The sequence below is a fragment of the Panicum virgatum genome, chromosome 7K (genome assembly GCF_016808335.1).
Source record: "Panicum virgatum strain AP13 chromosome 7K, P.virgatum_v5, whole genome shotgun sequence".
NCBI classification, from domain to species: Eukaryota; Viridiplantae; Streptophyta; class Magnoliopsida; order Poales; family Poaceae; genus Panicum; species Panicum virgatum.
Window position 1 is genome coordinate 50,108,299 of NC_053142.1, and position 18,161 is coordinate 50,126,459.

An 18,161-nucleotide genomic window follows, 5' to 3' on the forward strand; every position below is an offset into this window, starting at 1 on the left:
CAATATCAATGTTCGAAAGGTGCAATTATGAAATTACTCATTTTGATGGAGATTTGTAGCATAATTCAAGTAAATATAAATTGAGATCGTAGAAACATGAGCTTGTGATATAGCTACACCTAATTCCAGACCTGTTAATGCTAGAACTATAAATAAGGGACCAAGATCTCCTATGAAATAGAAAATATTATTCAGAAATAGCATAGTCCAAGCAAATCCACTTAAACCCTGGCCACCATTCGCCGCCATCCCCTTTGTCATTTGAGCCTAAAAATTTAGAAAAAAAGAGAGGGGTGAGGAGAAGAAAAGCGGCGAAGCTCTGCCGAATTGCGTACTCCTGATCTACAGGTAACTTAAAAGCACACATGTAATTAATATAACGATAAGAAATAAAAACTAAGAAATGCATTACGTAATGTGAACCACCAAATTTTACATCATAATACAACGATAATGAAACACACATCACACATGCAGTGGCATGTCAGAACCCGTTGCAAACTACGGTAAACAGATTCCGGACTAACCTAACATGCCTTAGGTAATTTAAAAAAACAGAATAAACACAATGATGCAGCATGTCACTAGCACTAGGGTAGTCCTAGTAGCCGCACCCCCACGTAGCAAACTGCGTTGAGCCTTCTCCGCAGTATCCACCCATTGCAGGTGGTGCAGGCGGTGGTGCCAGAGGCGCATGGCCCTTCTTCTTGTGACAAGGGCAGTTGCAGTAAGGAATAGTGCATGATTCATCCTGTGAACTGGCTGCATTGCTGGTATCATCAACTTCGTCGTCTTTGTTACTCTCGCTCACTTCCTCATAATGGTTCACCTTACATTCCAGATCAAAGATCTTTATCTGGAGGTACTCGATGAACTCCTGAACAGAATCAATTGGTGCAGGATCTACCCACCTAGTAAAACCACAGTTTTCTGGAGCATCGGAAGACTGCAAAACAAATTCCATGTAAGGTGTCTCATTGAAGATAAAGAAATGAAACAACCAAGTATTACCCATGCGTGTGGACATTTAAAGAAACGCCGACCGCCATCCATCCCGTCGGTGCACATCTGCACTAAGCAGTCCTCACCATGTCTGCATTTTGGCCACGGTTCTCTACGGTTATCGTATTGTCGAAGAGGAGTTTCATTGGTAAATTCACTCTTGTGCTGTGGCGGAAACTCAAACACTGGTTCCGGAAAGGAATCAGGTCCAAGAGGCCCCTCCCATATTATGGGGTCTCCCTTTCTTCTCTCTTTTCCTTTCTCAAAACCATAGTAATTCTTCCCGCTAGACCCACCTCCAGACATTGGGTATACAATGAGGTTTGATGTTTGAGTTGTGCTGGGAGTTCACAAACTTGGGAGTATTTATAGGCGCACAAAGGTCTGATACCCGGAGTGTGGAGTGTAAATGCACCTAAAAAACCTACATGACAACACAGTGAAGAGGCTAGCTGACCTAACACTGAAAATGCTAGATTCGATTCTCGAAATGACTACTCGATGCATCTCTGTGCATGCAGACTCACAGCACTGCATTACTGCCGCTCGGTCGATCGCGCCTAGATGCCGCCTTCCCCACTACACGCCACAGACCTTCGCTGTAGAATGACAGGTCCGTCGTCCTCGCCAGAGAGACTGCTTTGAAGGTGAGCTGGAGTGGTTGCTGTGTTGTCACATCTTTTTGAAATGGTGGAAGGGCACTGCTAAACATGTCACATATGTCTGGGCAAAGAATGCGATATTTGGGAAACCCGTGATCGCCGTGCTGAGCAGTGGCAACCTATGATCTCGTACTCGCAGCTAGATACACTATGGTTCCTATTTTGAGCTATTCGAGCTTTTTAGCAGCAGACCCTGATATATTTCTTAGTTCTTAATTCTTATCGTTATATTAATGTGTGTATTTTAGTATTCTAGTGATATGAAAAGCTTCGAAAATATTAAGGAAAAGTTCAAAGATTTCATAGACTCCCGGCTACAACTGCAAATTAATGGTAAAGGCTACAACACACAGAGTTAAGCTCTCAACTTAAAACATAAACAACTAATTGCAGTGGCATGTGCACGCGACAAGATAATTTCTTGTTGCATCTAAACCTACCATGCCTTATGGAATGTAAAATGCCGGGATTATATGGTACTATTCTACTGAGTGCACCTAGGATATTTGCCCTTCCTAATTGCTTCGGGCCCGGCTTCCTTCGCACGGCGTGCCCTCTCTCGCTTTCTCTCCCTGTCAGCTTCACGTTCGGCCGCCGCCTTACGATCCACCTCCTCCATCCTCTTGCGGATCTCTTCTTGCTCTTTGTTGCGCTTCTCCTCTTGCTGTTCCTCGTGCTTCATTCGGCGCCAATGTTCTGCAGCCCATCTTGCTTTTTGTTCCACAATGTCCTTTACCTGCTGCGACTGCACGGTGTCGAACCACTGCATAAAATCACAAAGAGGCGGAGGTGACTTTGTCCAACACAAGTTAGAATCATAACTCAATGTTAGGTCATATAGAAAAATAGCGTATGTTGTCCTGCTACCTTGGCCCGGTCTTTGCCATATCGCTTAGGTGGATCATATTCGTAGTTCTCACACATAAAGAACCTCATGCCGTAGTCATCTCCTAAAACCTCAGATTGCATGAACTTGCATAACGAACCGCAGAAGCACATTGGCACATCAATTCCTTTGGGTACGGTGGCTTTACACTTGCTCCACGGAATGTAGGTTGATCCTGACGAAGACATTGGCGCTATAGTGTGGTGCGTCAAATAACAAACCATAATTTAAGCAATGCACATATCGTATACCAAATCGATGCGTGAAAATATAGGTACTGTTATAATTCTATTGTCTTATACTGCAATATCAATAAGGTACTATCATAATTCTATTGTAATGTATAATTATTTTATTTGAAAAAGTCTGTAATAGTACTCAAATTGTAATACTAAACCGGTGTTCTAAAGCACCAAATTTAATTCAGCTAATCTGCTAATTAAATTAAATTGTTATACAATATCAACGAATTTATACGAAAGTTACCGGTAGACCACAAGTGCGGAATTCGGCAGAGCTTCGCCGCTTCCCTTCTTCTCACCCCTCTCTTTTTTCTGAATTTTTTTGGATTTTTTGAGGTCAAATGAGAGGAGGGAATGAGGGGGAGGCCTTATATAGGTGGGCTGACCCGGTCGCCCGTGGGGGGGGCGATAGGCCCCCCCTGTCGCCAGCAGGAGGGGCGACCGGCCCCCCTGGCGGGCCCACTGGCCTGTCGCCCCTGGGGGGCGACAGGCCCCCCTTTTTTTTCTCCAGGGACTTCGTTGCAAATTTGAAGAAAAAAAAAATACATTTGAGCCCTGTCGCCCCCCCATAGGGCGACCGGGGTATATTTTTGAAATTTTCCAAAACTGACATATATTTTTGAAATTTTAATTTTTTTAAATATAAAAAAGAAAAAACCGCGCTCCGAAATGGGCTTCACCTACAATTCGATTTGACACCGGAAGGCCCTACCAACAGGCCCATTTTGACTCTGTGGTGCCGTGAGCCCGTGACGGGGTTCGCGGCCTTCTTCGCTGCAACGCTCTCTTCCCTCCTCTGCCGCTGCTCAGGCCTCATCCTGAGGTCACACCGCGCCGGCCGCAGGCCGTCCCCCCCTGCGCTGGCTGGGATCGACTCACCTGTTGACCGGTCAGCCCTCGCGGCACCTCTCCGTCCCTGTATCTTGTCACGATTTCACTATCTGCTGTTCCGGCGATGTCTTTGCTGCAGCGGTCACACCAAAATAGGATCTCACCAATTTTCTTTTTTTTGCGAGTTAGATCTCTCCAACTCTGTAGCAGATCAACGGAGATTAACATCCGAAGGCTGTGTTATAATCCTGTACAGCTCCATGAAATTTGCTTTTCAATTTTCAGCCGGAACCGTCCATCCAAACAGGGACGATGTTTCTGAAACTCTGCCAGCCATCATCGGTCGGTCCCAGCGACCCAAGCCCAAACTCGGTCGGCCTGGCCCCCGAGCTCAGCTTGCTTTTCTACGGCCCAACTCTTCAAACCGGCCCAGTCCATGAGTTGATTGCCTCGCCCGTCGCCGGCGAAAGCAAACCAAGGCGCCGATTCTCAAAAAAAAAAAAAGAGAGCAACCAAGGCGCCGAGCTCGCGGCTCGCCGGCTCAGCAGCACCGCCCAACAACGACGACGACCGTGTCAGGCCAGTCCAGACCACCTGATCCGCAACCGACCTCGCACCTGCCTTATCTGTCAGTAGATTGGGCGCTCCTTCCGTTTCCTCCCTGTCGTCAGTTAGCTCCGCAACCGCTGGAGCGGAGAGAAGAGAGGACACACCTCAACTGCACACCGTCGTGTCGCCCGCCCAGAGTATCCAGCACGCGCCACCAAAATTACCTGCTCCTGCTGAGTAAACTCGCCCATGGACACCAACCCACTACCCACCCACCTGCAATGGCTCACAGCCGCAGCATCCACACTTGGTGCTCGCCGAACCGTCCCCGAGATCCGGCGCGCACAAAACAAACACCGCACCAATCTACCCCGTCACGTGCGCACATGACACGGCACGGCGGCCATGAAATGAAAGCCATCCACGACGCCGGGGACGGCGACAGACCGGCAGACGCGTCACGCTCAGCACGCAACCGTCCAGTCCCGAGGTCACAGGCGCGCACCAAAGTCACGAACGCGCGGACGGATCAGCGGCGTCGTCCGGCGAGGTTTAGCGCGCGGCAATCATCGACGGCCAGCCAAGGGCGGGGCACGGGCGAGCAGTGGCGTGATGATGGCGGGAGATGGCGCCGAGCGGGCGATCCGGCCGCCCCGATCTGAAGCGCCCAGACTCCAGAACAGGCCGAGCTGACCCCGATACCGTGCTGGGAGTACAACCAGACGCTGCTGGCGTGCTGGGCCCCCGGCCGGGCTCGTGTCCGTCCCGCGCCGGGAGCGCATAAGAAGGAAGCGGCCGCGGCGATCGACGGCTCCTCCGTCGCTCCCCTGTCTGGCTGCCTGCCCTGCCCCTCCCCTCGCGCGCTCGCCTCCGTCTCCTCGCTGTGAGGGGACACTGCCCATCATCTCTCTCCCTCTTCCCTCTCGCGCGTGCAGTTGAGAGAGTGGCTCGGCAGCGCGGCGTGCGCGGACACGCCACCAACGGCACCGGCAGTTACTCTCCCTCCCTCCAGGCTGCTCGGTGGCGTCCAATTCAATGCGGCCCTGCACAACGGGAGCAGGGAGCTCTTCCTCCATTGGCTCGAGCTGCGCCATTGAATGCCCCCCTCTCTCATCGAGTCTTGACTGAGAAACCTCCCCCTCCTTTAACCCCCCGCGCTCGTCAGTCGTCACTGTTACTCGTACGTGCTCGCGCACGACGGTTCCGGTACCATCCCTGCGTGCGTGTCACTCACACACGAGAGGGGAGAGGGATTCATCAGATGGTCATGGAGTTGCTCTGCTGAGCTCCTTGTTTCCTTCTGGCTGAGCGTTTCTTGGTTGGTTCTCCCTCCCTCTGGCTCCAGTCAGTCAGCGGTGAGACAAGATGAACTACCTCAGGAGCCGGAGCCTGAAGCGGCTCCTGTCCCTCGGCCGCCGGAGCAACGCGGACGAGTCCGCCGAGGAGTGCGTCGACGCCGACCCTCCGCCGCCGCCGCCGTACAAGCCCACGTGGAGGTGCTTCTCCTACGACGAGCTCCACCAGGCCACCGATGGCTTCCACCAAGGTAAAAGGCAAAGGCTAATCCATGCTGTCGCGCGCGTTTCAATTCCATCGGCATTGCCTTACCTTGACACGCGCTGCCCCGTGGAATTTGCTTTGCGCCGCAGACAACATGGTGGGCAAGGGCGGGTACGGCGAGGTGTACCGCGGCGTCCTGGACGACGGGCGCGCCGTCGCCGTGAAGCGCCTGGCGCCGACGGCCGCGGCGGACGAGAAGAAGGAGAAAGACTTCCTCACGGAGCTGGGCACGGTGGGCCACGTCCGCCACCCCAACGTGTGCGCGCTCCTCGGCTGCTGCGTCGACCGCGGCCTCCACCTCGTCTTCGAGTTCTCCACCCGCGGCTCCGTCTCCGCCAACCTCCACGGCAAGTCAAGTCCTCTCCTCTCCCTATGGTGGCGTGCTCTGCTTCGCCACCATTGCCAATGGTGGTGCGAGCTCACCATTACCAATCGCAGACTTGAAGCTGCCGGTGATGTCGTGGAAGCAGCGGCACGGGATCGCGGTCGGCACGGCGCGCGGGCTGCGCTACCTCCACAAGGGCTGCGCGCGCCGGATCATCCACCGCGACATCAAGGCGTCCAACATCCTTCTCACCGCCGACTACGAGCCTCAGGTGCTGCCCTCCTCCTCGCCAACTCTGCTTTCGTCCGTCCACGGACGCCATTGCTGACCCCGCTTTCTCTGGTGCGGCCAGATTTCGGACTTCGGCCTCGCCCGGTGGCTGCCGTCGGAGTGGACGCACCACGCCATCGCGCCCATCGAGGGCACGTTCGGGTCAGCCAAGCTTTTCTTTCTTTCTTTCAGTTTAAACTGTGGTTGGTGATGACGCTGACACGATGGGCATGGCTGTACGCGTTGACAGGTGCCTGGCGCCCGAGTACTTCACGCACGGCATCGTGGACGAGAAGACGGACGTGTTCGCCTTCGGCGTCTTCCTCCTCGAGCTCATCTCCGGCCGGAAGCCGGTGGACGGCTCCCACAAGAGCCTCATTGCGTGGGTGAGTTCCTCCACTTCTCTGACACCGCCGCCGACCGCCGGCCACCGTCCGCAGCGAGCCGCGGGGCTCATTCTGGGTTGGAAAACACGTGCAGGCCAAGCCTTACCTGAGCGACGGCGTCGTGCAAGGGCTCGTGGACCCGCGGCTCGGCGACGGCTACGACGCCGGGCAGCTGACGCGGCTCATGTTCGTCGCGTCGCTCTGCGTCAGGGGCGCCGCGGCGTGGCGCCCGACCATGACACAGGTGCGTACGAGAACAGACAACTTTCTCTGCACATGCTGTGTCCTGAATGCAAACCTACACTACATAGTACACTTCAGAATTCTTCACCATGTTTAATTTAGTACAAGTGAAAATAGACTGCCGATCACAGAAAGCAAAAAACGCATGGCAATCCTTCGTTCCAAAAGGAGAAAAAAAGTTTAAAAAAAAATTGTAGTCCACTCCATCAGAGCAGGTAGTAGCTTTCGATAGTGGGTGACCAAATTGTTCTACAGCGTACAATGCCCTAGGTTTGGAATGTTAGGGTGGGTCTGACTGACAGTGCGTAGCATCCCGGTCGTTGCAACGCCTGGTCCACCACCATGAAAATCCCCAACCCTCATCTCCTTTTTCTTGTCCTGTGAAAGTTCAAATTCTCCAACCATCATCTCCTTTTTCTCGTCTTTTGAAAAATCAAATTCTCCGACCATCATCACAGAGGACAAAAGTCAGGGATATCTTTAATTCCCGGCCCATTTGGTGGTCTAATCGAATTGTTGCTCCTTCTGGTAACCCCCACAATGGATCTCTCTGGGGTTCAATAAAGGGCAATGATACCATTGCACTGAAATTGGCAACAACTTTAGGTTTCTTCAAGTGGAGTGTTAATCATACAACGGAAAAAGATCAATAATTCATCATTTTTATAGAATTTTGTGGCCTAGGTTTCGTTGGAGTTTTTTCTCCCACTTCTAGCAAAACCGAAATGCTCAAGGTTAGGTCCAACAGCTCTATCATAGTACTACCATGTATAATTAATCAGATGAACAGCGGCAACAGAGAAGAGGTCAACAGAAAATGTTCCAAGTATGTGGCCTGAGAAATACCACTATGTTTTTATATAGCATGAATTGGAAGTTATTCAATCAAGATGAGGTAATGGTTCAGGTTCAGTCATACACTCTAAAACATTAGTCTATCATGCATGTCTGGTGTGAGGTAGCTATCTCAGTAGGGCATAATTCTGCCTAGTCTGTTTGAGCTTATTAAACCAGATTATCCGTGTGTGCTTCGTCTAACCAGACATCTGAGAGCAGCCTAAATACCAGCATCATGTACTAGTGGTATGCCTATATCATCCACTTGGCTGCTACGGTTGTTAAATACTGCCACGCTGTGCCGTGTCTGTTGTGACAGCACAGCACGCCTTGCTTCTTGTTTAGCACACTGGCATCTACCGACCAGTTGGCGAGTAACACTGCGCCGAACCTGATTGCATAGAGCTTGTCTTCATCTATCACAGTGTGGTGAGGTCTCAATTTTTAATGTGGATCTAACTGATTCTGCTTCACTAGGATCCCACAGCGAATTGCTGTATTGTGTGTGGGCGCTCACGTACAGATATAATGTATAGCACACAATACAGAAACATAACAATCATCTCAAAATCATATGCATATATCAACTGAGCTGAACTTATAGGAAGGGGGCTTCAGCACATCATCAATACATATTGGTATCGAACTTGTCTGAATAATGTTTCCCATCTTTCCCATAAGTGTCTCTTCAAATTTTGAACTAGACATTAAACTTATGAAGCATACAAAAAACATACTATTGTTTTTCTGCATGAGGATCAGACTGAGACGGCCTGAGAAATGAATATTAGGAGTAGGACATAGGAGCCCTACTATTTTACTAGAAACTTTAGAAGCAGACAAGGTCTTGGTCACATCTGAAGCATGGCCGGCTTCTTGGTTTTGGAATGGGGCATAGGATGCTCTGTTGCCTCCTACCTTCTCCCCAACCCTTTCTTTCCTCTCCATTTGATTTGGTTCACGGGAAACCCAAGGGCGAGTTGAAGTGTGGGACACAGGACAGCTCAAGAACACAAACCTTGGAGCAAATGTACGAAACATGCCACCCCGACAGCTATAGAAAAGACCAAGTCTACCCTAATCAAAGTTTAATCATGCATTTCTTTACTCAACTCATTGTGCTATCAGCACATAAACAATCGCTCTACTGCATGCTGGTACGCTCGTTGCAACTATCAGGTAGATGCTTTGCTTCTGAAGCTGGCTATATACAGTGCTAAGCAGTGCGTAGATAGAACATCAATATGATTGAGCTGTTCAATGTGTTAGAAGCTCAATTTTCACTCTCATTGAGCTGAGAGGATGACACTCAAGTTGGGAAAGTTTTCTGGGTTTTTCTTCATTCACACTCACAATGCCATGCCTTCCAACGGGAGGGGTGGCCACACATATACAGCCAGCCAAGGGGCTGCTAACTGCCTAGTCTAAGATGCTCCTGCTGTCCTAGAAAAGTAGATGCTAACTGCTGCTGTCCTACTAACTGCAGCTGTCCTAGCAAACTGAAAAACAGTCCAAGATGTTGTCCTCTAGGGGCAGCACAAACCCACTGCGTGCTGTAGCAAAAAGGAGATGCTGCAGCCCCACAAAGACCAAGAGTACAAGACTTATTCCCTTCATTCTCCCCCTAAGCCTTGTGCGTCGTCTTGTGGGAAAGTTGGACCATCCCGGTCCTGGAGCAAAGCTCAAGGAACTTGATCCTCCCAAGGGGTTTGGTGAGCAGATCCGCAAGCTGATCCTTGGTGTTGATGTAGCTCGCCTTGATGCTTTCTTCCTCCAAGCAGCCTCGGATGAAGTGATACCTCACCCGGATGTGCTTGCTCCGTTCGTGGAAAATGTGGTTCTTCGCCAAGGCCAGAGCGGACTTGCTGTCCACCCTGAGCTCCACTGCTCCAGTGTCTCTGCCGAGTAGATCACCAAGCAGTCGAGCGAGCCAGAGCACCTCAGTCGACGCGGTGGAGGCCGCTATGTACTCGGCCTCGCAGCTGGACAAGGCCACCACCTGCTGCTTGACCGACTGCCAGCTAACGAGGCACTCACCGAGGAAGAAGAGGATCCCGCTCGTACTCTTGCTGGTGTCGATGTCGCCGGCGCGGTCGCTGTCGCTGTACCCGACGAAGTGTGCCGCCCCAGGGCACCTCGGGTAGTGGAGACCGTGGTCGAGAGTCCCCGCAACATAGCGGATGATCCTCTTCACGGCCTGCTGGTGCTCCGTCGTCGGTTGCTGCATGAACCGACTGACGTAGCCGACGGAGAACGCCAAGTCCGACCGTGTGTGGGCGAGGTAGCGGAGGCTCCCACAAGACGCTGGTACTGAGTAGCGTCCACCTCCTCCGCCGTGCTGTCACGGCTCAGCTTCAGCCTCTCCTCCATCGGAGTGAGAGCTGGGTTGCAGTCGGTGAGCCCAGCGAGCTCGACGACGCGCTTGGCGTAGGCGGTCTGTCGAAGTGTGATCCCGGAGTCGTCCTGGTGCACCTCGATCCCCAAGTAGAAGGAGAGAGGCCCCAGGTCGCTCATCTGGAAGGTGGCCTTCATCTCCTCCTTGAACACTGCCACCTCCGCATCCTTGGTGCCGGTGATCACCAAGTCGTCGACGTAGACACCCACCAGCAGGGCATTGCCTCCTTTGCCCCGCCGGTAGATGGCCGCCTTGTGCGGGCTTTGCTCGAAGCCCATCCCCTTGAGCGTGGAGTCCAGCTTGGCGTTCCACGCCCTCGGGGCCTGCCGCAAGCCATAGAGGGCCTTGCGCAGACGTAGCACCTTACCCTCCTTGCCGGGGATCGCAAACCCCGGCGGCTGGTGCACGTAGACCTCCTCCTTCAAGTCGCCGTTGAGAAACGCTGACTTGACGTCCATGTGATGGACACGCCAGCCCTCCTGGGTAGCTAGCGCAAGGAGGAGTCGCACGGACTCCATCCGTGCCATGGGAGCGAAGGCATCGTCGAAGTCGACTCCCTCCTGCTGCACGAAACCTCGTGCCACTAGGCGAGCCTTGTGCTTGACGATGGTGCCGGCCTCATCCCTCTTCAGCTTGAACACCCACTTAAGGGTGATCACGCGGTGACCACGAGGGAGGTCAGCAAGCTCCCAAGTGCGGTTCTTCTCAACCGCGTCCATCTCCGACTGCATCGCGGCATGCCATGCCGCGTGTCCCTCGGCCTCTGAGAAAGACCGAGGCTCGCCGTCGTCGCACGCGAGGTGCAACTACGCTTCCAGGTCGTGAGGCACCAGTCCCGGCACCGGCTGATCACCGAGAAGGTTCTCCATCGTACGGTACCGCAACGGCTCACCGTCGTGGTACGCGTCGATGCGCTCCTCGTCGTGAGAGAGCGGAGTAGCGAACTCCACCGAACTGTGCTCAGCACGAGCAGGTGTCGAAGTAGACGTGCGCGGCGTCTCCGGTTGTGGCGGTGCAGCCGAGGAACTCGGCGCAGCCGGAGTCATAGCTGAAGGGCGTGGTGCCGCCGGTGGGGCGGGCGCCGGAGTCGGTGGAGGCTCGGGGACCGGGGTAGGCACGCTCGGCGAAGAAGAGCTGCCTACTCCCCCAGCTCCCTCGAAGTGGACGTACTCGACGGTGAAGTCGCCGTACGTCGGAGCCGAGCCGTCGTCCACCGCCTTGTCCCACGCCCATCCTCGCCCTTCGTCGAACACAACGTCACGCGCTGTGCGCACACGCTGTGTCTCCGGGTCGAGAATGCGGTAGGCCTTCGAACCCTCCGTGTTGCCGATGTGGCCAAGCTCCTTGGCGAACGCGAGGCAGCCGAAGACCCGCAGGTGGGAGACCGCCGGCTTACGCCCATGCCAAGCCTCATACGGCGTCATGCCGTCGAGTGCCTTGGTGGGCAAGCGGTTGAGGATGTAGACGGCCGTCACCACCGCCTCTCCCCAGAAGATAGCCGGCATCCCCCTCTACTTAAGGAGGGCCCGAGCCATCCCCACAACCGTCTGGTTGCGCCGCTCGACGACGCCATTCTGCTGCGGGCTGTACGGCGTGTAGTGGCGCTGGATGCCCTCATCCGCGCAGTACGCTGTGAACTCGGCCGCCGTGAACTCTCCGCCGTTGTCGGTGCGCAGCACGCACAACTTGCGGCCGCTCTCCACCTCCGCAGCCGCTCTCCACCTCCGCAGCAGCCTGAGCACGCCTGATAGCGTCCGCAGGCTCTCCCTTGCTGCCGAGGATCATCACCCACATGAAGCGGGAGAGGTCGTCGACGAGCAGCAGGAAGTAGCGCCGTCCTCCTGGTGTGACCGGTGTCACCGGGCCACACAAGTCCCTGTGTACGAGCTCGAGCCGCTCCTTGGCTCGGAAGCTCGCCTGCTGGGGGAAGGAGTGCCGCTTCTGCTTCGTCAACACGCAGACGTCGCAGAGCTGCTCCACGTGGTCGAGGCATGGGAGGCCTCGCACCATCTCCTTGGCGCCGAGCCGCTTCAGGGCCTCAAAGTGGAGGTGCCCAAAGCGCTCGTGCCACTGCCATGCCTCGTCGTCCCTGCGAGCTGCAAGACAAAGAGACTGGGCCACCCCGACGTGGAGGATGTAGAGGCGGTTCTTCCCTCGAACCACCCTGGCGAGAAGCTGGCGACGGTGGTCCCAGATGCGGAGGACCCCACTGTCAATCACCACGCGGGAGCCACTCTCATCGAGCTGCCCAAGGCTGATGATGGAGTTCCGCAGCGCCGGGATGTAGTAGACTCCGGTGAGCATCCGGTGCTCTCCGGACTTGGCGGTGAAGATCACGGAGCCCACGCCCTTGATCTCCATGGCGGAGGAGTCCCCGAACCTGACGGAGCCACCTACTTCGACGTCCAGGTCGGAGAAGAACTCCCGCCGCCCGGTCATGTGGTGCGTGGCGCCGGAGTCGAGGTACCAGCCATCGACCCTATCGTCGTCGGAGCTGTTGCCGAGGAGGACTCGGGCACGCGGCTCGTCGAGGTGGAGTAGAGCGGTGGCAGGCGGAGCCGCCGGATGCGGCTCCATGTCCCCGTGGAGTAGGAACAGAGCCGGCTCGTCATCCGGCTGGGCCTCCGCGGCGTGGGCTTGGCCCCCACGCCTCCGCTGCGGGCAGTTACTGGCCCAGTGGCCGGGCCTGCCACAATTGTGGCAGGCGTCGTCTCGTGCCGCCTTGGGCCTATCGGCGGCGCCGCCCTGAGCATCTCCGCGGGCGCCACCCTCGGCGCGCCCTCGTGCCCCGGCTTGGGCACCTCCGCGCCCCTTTCGCGGCTTGCCGCGCTTGCGGCCACCAGTCGAGGAGGAGGGGGGCCGCGCCAGGCCTCCCACTGCTCCTGAGTAAGGTGGAGCTTCCCACCGATGGAGATGCCTCCCGAGGGAGGCTGTGGCTCGTCGCTGTCGACGACCTTGAGGCGACCTATCGCCTCCTCAATCGTCATGGTGGAGAGGTCCAGCAGAGACTCGATCGAGCGAGCGGTCTGCCTGTACCTCTCGGGGATGCAGCTGAAGAGTTTCTCGACGGCTCTCTCCTCGTCGTAGGTGTCGTCGCCGAACTGCACCACCTTCTGCAGCAGAGTGTTGAGACGGAGGGCGAAGTCATCAACATTCTCACCTGGCTTGAAGGCCAGGTTCTCCCACTCCTTGCGAAGTGCCTAGAGAGTGGTCTTGCGGGCGCGGTCGCTGCCGATACGTGCCGCAGCGATGGAGTCCCAGGCCTCCTTGGCAGTTCGCTTCTTAGAAAGCGTGAACTGCATCTCCGGCGGGGCTGCTGCGATGAGAGCATCCAGCGCCCGTCGATCCTCATCGTAGTCGACGTCGCCGTACCGGACTACCTCCCACATATGCCGCACCTGGAGCTTCACCTCCATGACCGCGGCCCACTCGACGTAGTTGGTCTTGGTGAGGGTGGGCCACCTACCGCCGGGACCGACGTCCCTGACCACCGCCTGGAGGCCGTGGTAGCCGGGGGCGCCGCCGCGCGCACCCCAGCCAGGAACGCCGCCACCGCCTTGCGCGCCGCCGCCAAGGGCGCGCCGCCGCTAGGGGCGCGGCCTCCGCCCCCGGGTGCGCGGCCCCATGGACCGTCGCCGGGCGCGCCGCCGTCCAGGCCGCCGCCGGGCGCGCGGGCCCCTGGACCGTCGCCGGGCGCGCCGCCGTCCAGGCAACCGCCGCAGTGGTGGGTTGCTGCCCACCGCGCGGTCCGCTCTCGCGCTCTCTCCCTCTCCAACTCCTCAAGGTCCTCGTCGGCGGTGGCGTCGCCGGCGATGGAGCCGCTGAGATTGCCGCGCAAGGTCTCAACCTCGACCTCCGCCGCACGCGCTGCATCCTCCGCCGCCTCTGCTTCCACCTCCGCCCTGGCTGCCGCCAGCTCCGCTGCAGCCAGCCTGGCCGCCCTCGCCGCTGCTGCAGCGGCTTGTGCCGTCGCTCGCCTGTGCTCCTTTGCCGCGGCGAGCTCGGCATCTCGCTGACGCCGTGCGCTCGAGGCGACCGAGCGTTGAGACGGTGCGTCGGACATGGCGCGCCTCCAAGGGGCTGCTGCGTGGAGAAGACGCAGCCTGCTCGTCTGCTCGGGTGAGGAATGTGGAGCAGAGGGTGCAGCAGGTGCTGCTGCGCTAGCTGCTGCTGCGCTAGTTGCTGCTGGTGGTGGCTGAACTGCTGCTTGGGAGGGAGAAGAGTAGGAGATGTCTAACCTACAGGAAAGTACGGCTCTGATACCAAATGTTAGCAGCTCAATTTTCACTCTCATTGAGCTGAGAGGATGACACTCAAGTTGGGAAAGTTTTCTGGGTTTTTCTTCATTCACACTCACAATGCCATGGCTTCCAACGGGAGGGGTGGACACACATATATACAGCCAGCCAAGGGGCTGCTAACTGCCTAGTCTAAGATGCTCCTGCTGTCTTAGAAAAGTAGATGCTAACTGCTGCTGTCCTACTAACTGTAGCTGTCATAGCAAACTGAAAAACAGTCCAAGATGCTGTCCTCTAGGGGCAGCACAAACCCACTGCGTGCTGCAGCAAAAAGGAGATACTGCAGCCCCACAAAGACCAAGAGTACCAGACTTATTCCCTTCACAATGTGCCTTATGCAAGTTGAACGAATTTGCTCTAAAATCAATGGATATATCCATTGTACTAATCTGAAATTAAACATTTACATGAAAACCCATTTTCCAGGCAATCAAATGTGCAGTGTTCAGTGATGCACTGTGAGGCTGTCGTTTTTTCAAAAAAAGGAAACAGTTGAGTGTAAAATCTAATGCGCTGTAGCAGTAGCTTGCTGCACTTGTCAGAGGTTACTCTAAAGACCGGTCAATTGCAGTGCCAGTGCTCTTTATTAATTTGCAACTACTGGTACTTAATTGAGTGACTGACTAGATTCACATGGCCATGGGCAGGTACTGGAGTTATTAGAGTCCGGTGAGATTTCTCAAGATCAATGGCAGATGCCCGAGAAAGAGGAGCAAGACGAGCTGTGGGATTTCGACGATCTCGATGATGAAGACGACGACGACGACTATGACAACTACGACGATGAATCTGATTCCCCCTCGATCTCCTCGTCGGCATGCAGCATCCACCCCAATGATTAGCCTCAAAATATTTGCATCTGTCAGTAGATTAATCAAGTGGATATGATCCTTGCGATTATATCAGTCTGTACATACACCGCCCCTAGAGAATAGTATTCTGAAGGAAAAAAAAGATTCAGGCCCATGGTTTTCAGTTTCGGTGTCTCCATCCTAACAGGAATCTTCTCCATAATAAGCCGCCTTAAACTCCAGGAGCCGATCTGATCAGCGTCTGACAGTGACTGATGCTTGCTGGTTTCTGCCCAAATCAGTTGACAGTTTGGCATGCTGGGCAAGGCCGCGCGTCCCAACAAACCACAAACTGTCGTTGGCTCGCGGCTTTCTGTGGGCAAGTTTGGATGATGCAGAGAGCCCCTGCGCTGCAGCAGTTTGGCCACGAGCTGGCTAGCATCCACATGCTCGGCAGGCAGGTCAGGTGGGTTACGGCTCTGAACATGTTGGTTAGCTTGCCCAAGTGCAGTTGGGGCGGCCCCGGCCCTACCCCACTGCTCCGCTGTTCAGGGGGGCGACCTGCCAGGCAGTGAGGGGATCAGTTAGCTAACCAGAGAATCTGTCATTGAGCAAAACTCAGACAGGATCAAGCAAGCCGCTCTGTCAGCCAAGAGGCCATTTTCTTTTCTTTTCTTTTTTTCAGTCGTGGGGCGTGTACTCATTCGCGGTGAGAAGATGGTCGCCGGATAGCAAGACTGAAACCGGCCAGACTTAGGCCCTGTTTAGTTTCAAAAAAAAATTCTACAGTACATGTTTGTATTGTAACGAATATGGCATCATTTATGCTATTTTGAGTGATTTTGGTGATTATATGACAATGTAATCAATGGAATTAATGGTTTTGTTGAGTGAACATTTCTAGATCCAGGGATGAAGTAAAAATGCCATACAAAACAAAACACGAAAAAAACCCTCAAAGAAACGCTGAATTGGACGAGTTCTACTGAAATCAGTAACACCGGAAGAACCGATGGCTACAGCATCGGTGCATCCGATGGTTGTCGAAAGATCCGACGCCCTGGCATTGGTGCAAGACTGAGCGCCTCTGGAGATCAAGTGAAGAAAGAAGTGAAGCACCGGTTGAACCGACGGTCTACTCAGAGTCATCGGTGCATTTGACGTACTATGTGCCAGAGACGATGTCAAGTGCCCAGGAGCCAAGTCTTCAGCACCGGTTTAACTAGCGCCGGTGCAATGACGTCAGCAGAAGTGGGAGGTCCAACGGCTAGTCCTGGCGCTGTGTGTGACCGGTTTAACCGACGCCCTATGCATCGGTTTAACCAATGGTCCCTAGAGTCGCTGCAACTGTGTCGGGAAGCCAACGGCTACTTCAGTTGCTGTGAGCGACCGGAAGAACCGACGCCCCTGCACCGGAAGTTCCGATGCCTACGCGGAAAAGCTGCTAACGGCTACAAATGGCTAGTTCGACTTGGAGGCCTATATATATGTGCTCCCCCGGCCATTTGAAGTTTGCTGGAGTTGCTGGAAGTCATACACACACACCCAAGAACACCACCAAACCATCCAAGAGCATAAAGATCAAATCCTTAGTTCTTAGCACAAGCTTTGTGAGTGTTGGTGCTAGGTTAGCTCTTGAGTGAGTGATCAAGCAAGGTTTAGATCCTTGTGCTGTGGTTCTAGAGTGAACCAAACTTGTATCTCGGTGCATCGGCCTCCTTGAAGCATTGGTGGCTCGCCGGCAAGTCTACGACCCTCCGACTTGGTGTGGAGTGGCGTCGACAACATTGTGCGGGGGACGGAGACCCCTCCTTCGTGGACAATCTCCCTTAGTGAAAATCGGGATCAAGGTGATCGTGATTGTGTTCACGAAAGAGACTTAATTGCCGGGAAGCGATACTCTTCGTGAGTGCTTCAATAACGTGGATGTAGGGGTGCCTTTGTGGCAATCCGAACCATGGGATAAATTCTCGCGTCAAGAGATTGCCTTCTTCTCACCCCTCCTATTTAAGCTTCCGTATTTTATATTGTAACTTGTGTGCCTTTACTTTCTTAGTGTAGTATCTTGCTAGGATTGGCTATAGGTTGCAAAACTCTTTTGGGATGAGGTTTTCACACTAAGGTGAACCGTAATTGCACCTCTAAATAGTTTGTTTTAGTTTAAGTTTAAGTTTTGTGCAAACTAGTTGGAGTCATATGTTAAGGTTTTAAGTTGCCTAATTCACCCCCTCCCCCTCTTAGGCTAGAGTACCCGATCATTTTCAATGTCACATCGAATCTTCGGACATATACATGGAGCATTAAATACAGTTGAAAAAAAGTCTGGTTTACACCCTTCAACCATCGCAAAAATCCAATTTTCAACCTTCAACTACGAAACCGGACAACATAGGCCATCCAACTGTCAAAACCGGACAAATTTGGCCCCTGGGATGGTTTTGAATGTGGTTTTCCATTTCGTGAGAATTAAAAATATTCAATTTTACACTAAAAAAATTTATAAATTATTTATTTTAAGTCAAAAAAATTATGAAATTGGTATCATAAGTTTTCTAAAAATATAGCTTATCTATTGTCACATAATTTGTGAGCTATTCGGATTTAATTTTTTTTATGTTCATAATATTTGGTTGCTTACAGTTATGCCTATTATTTCTAATAACTAAGATTCAAATGGAGCAATAATAGATAGGTTACATTTTTAGAAAAAATTTGGTACTAGTTTCATATTTTTCTGATTTAAAGTGAATTAGTTATGATTTTTTAGATCTAATTAGATTTATTCAATTTTTTAGAAAATGCAAAATCACCTTCAAAACCGTCCTAAGGGCCAAATTTGCCCGGTTTTGACAGTTGGATGGCCTATGTTGTCCGATTTCGTAGT

The 18,161-nt window shown here is 53.6% G+C and overlaps 1 protein-coding gene across 1 annotated transcript; it reads left to right on the forward strand.

Moving 5' to 3' along the window:
- Positions 1 to 4,959: 4,959 nt before the first annotated feature.
- Positions 4,960 to 15,461, forward strand: LOC120642024 (probable receptor-like serine/threonine-protein kinase At5g57670). Its single transcript, XM_039918397.1, has 7 exons — positions 4,960 to 5,718; positions 5,822 to 6,079; positions 6,171 to 6,328; positions 6,410 to 6,489; positions 6,578 to 6,713; positions 6,808 to 6,957; positions 15,134 to 15,461. The coding sequence occupies exons 1-7, from the start codon at positions 5,538 to 5,540 to the stop codon at positions 15,326 to 15,328; spliced, it is 1,158 nt and encodes a 385-aa protein (XP_039774331.1). The 5' UTR covers positions 4,960 to 5,537; the 3' UTR covers positions 15,329 to 15,461.
- The last annotated feature ends 2,700 nt before the right edge of the window (positions 15,462 to 18,161 follow it).

Excerpts from the sequence above, each read along its gene's own strand:
- LOC120642024 (XM_039918397.1), top strand. The coding sequence starts at position 5,538 with ATGAACTACCTCAGGAGCCGGAGCCTGAAGCGGCTCCTGTCCCTCGGC. Across the intron at positions 5,719-5,821 it reads CACCGATGGCTTCCACCAAG|ACAACATGGTGGGCAAGGGC; the intron begins GTAAAAGGCAAA and ends TTTGCGCCGCAG. Across the intron at positions 6,714-6,807 it reads ACAAGAGCCTCATTGCGTGG|GCCAAGCCTTACCTGAGCGA; the intron begins GTGAGTTCCTCC and ends AAACACGTGCAG.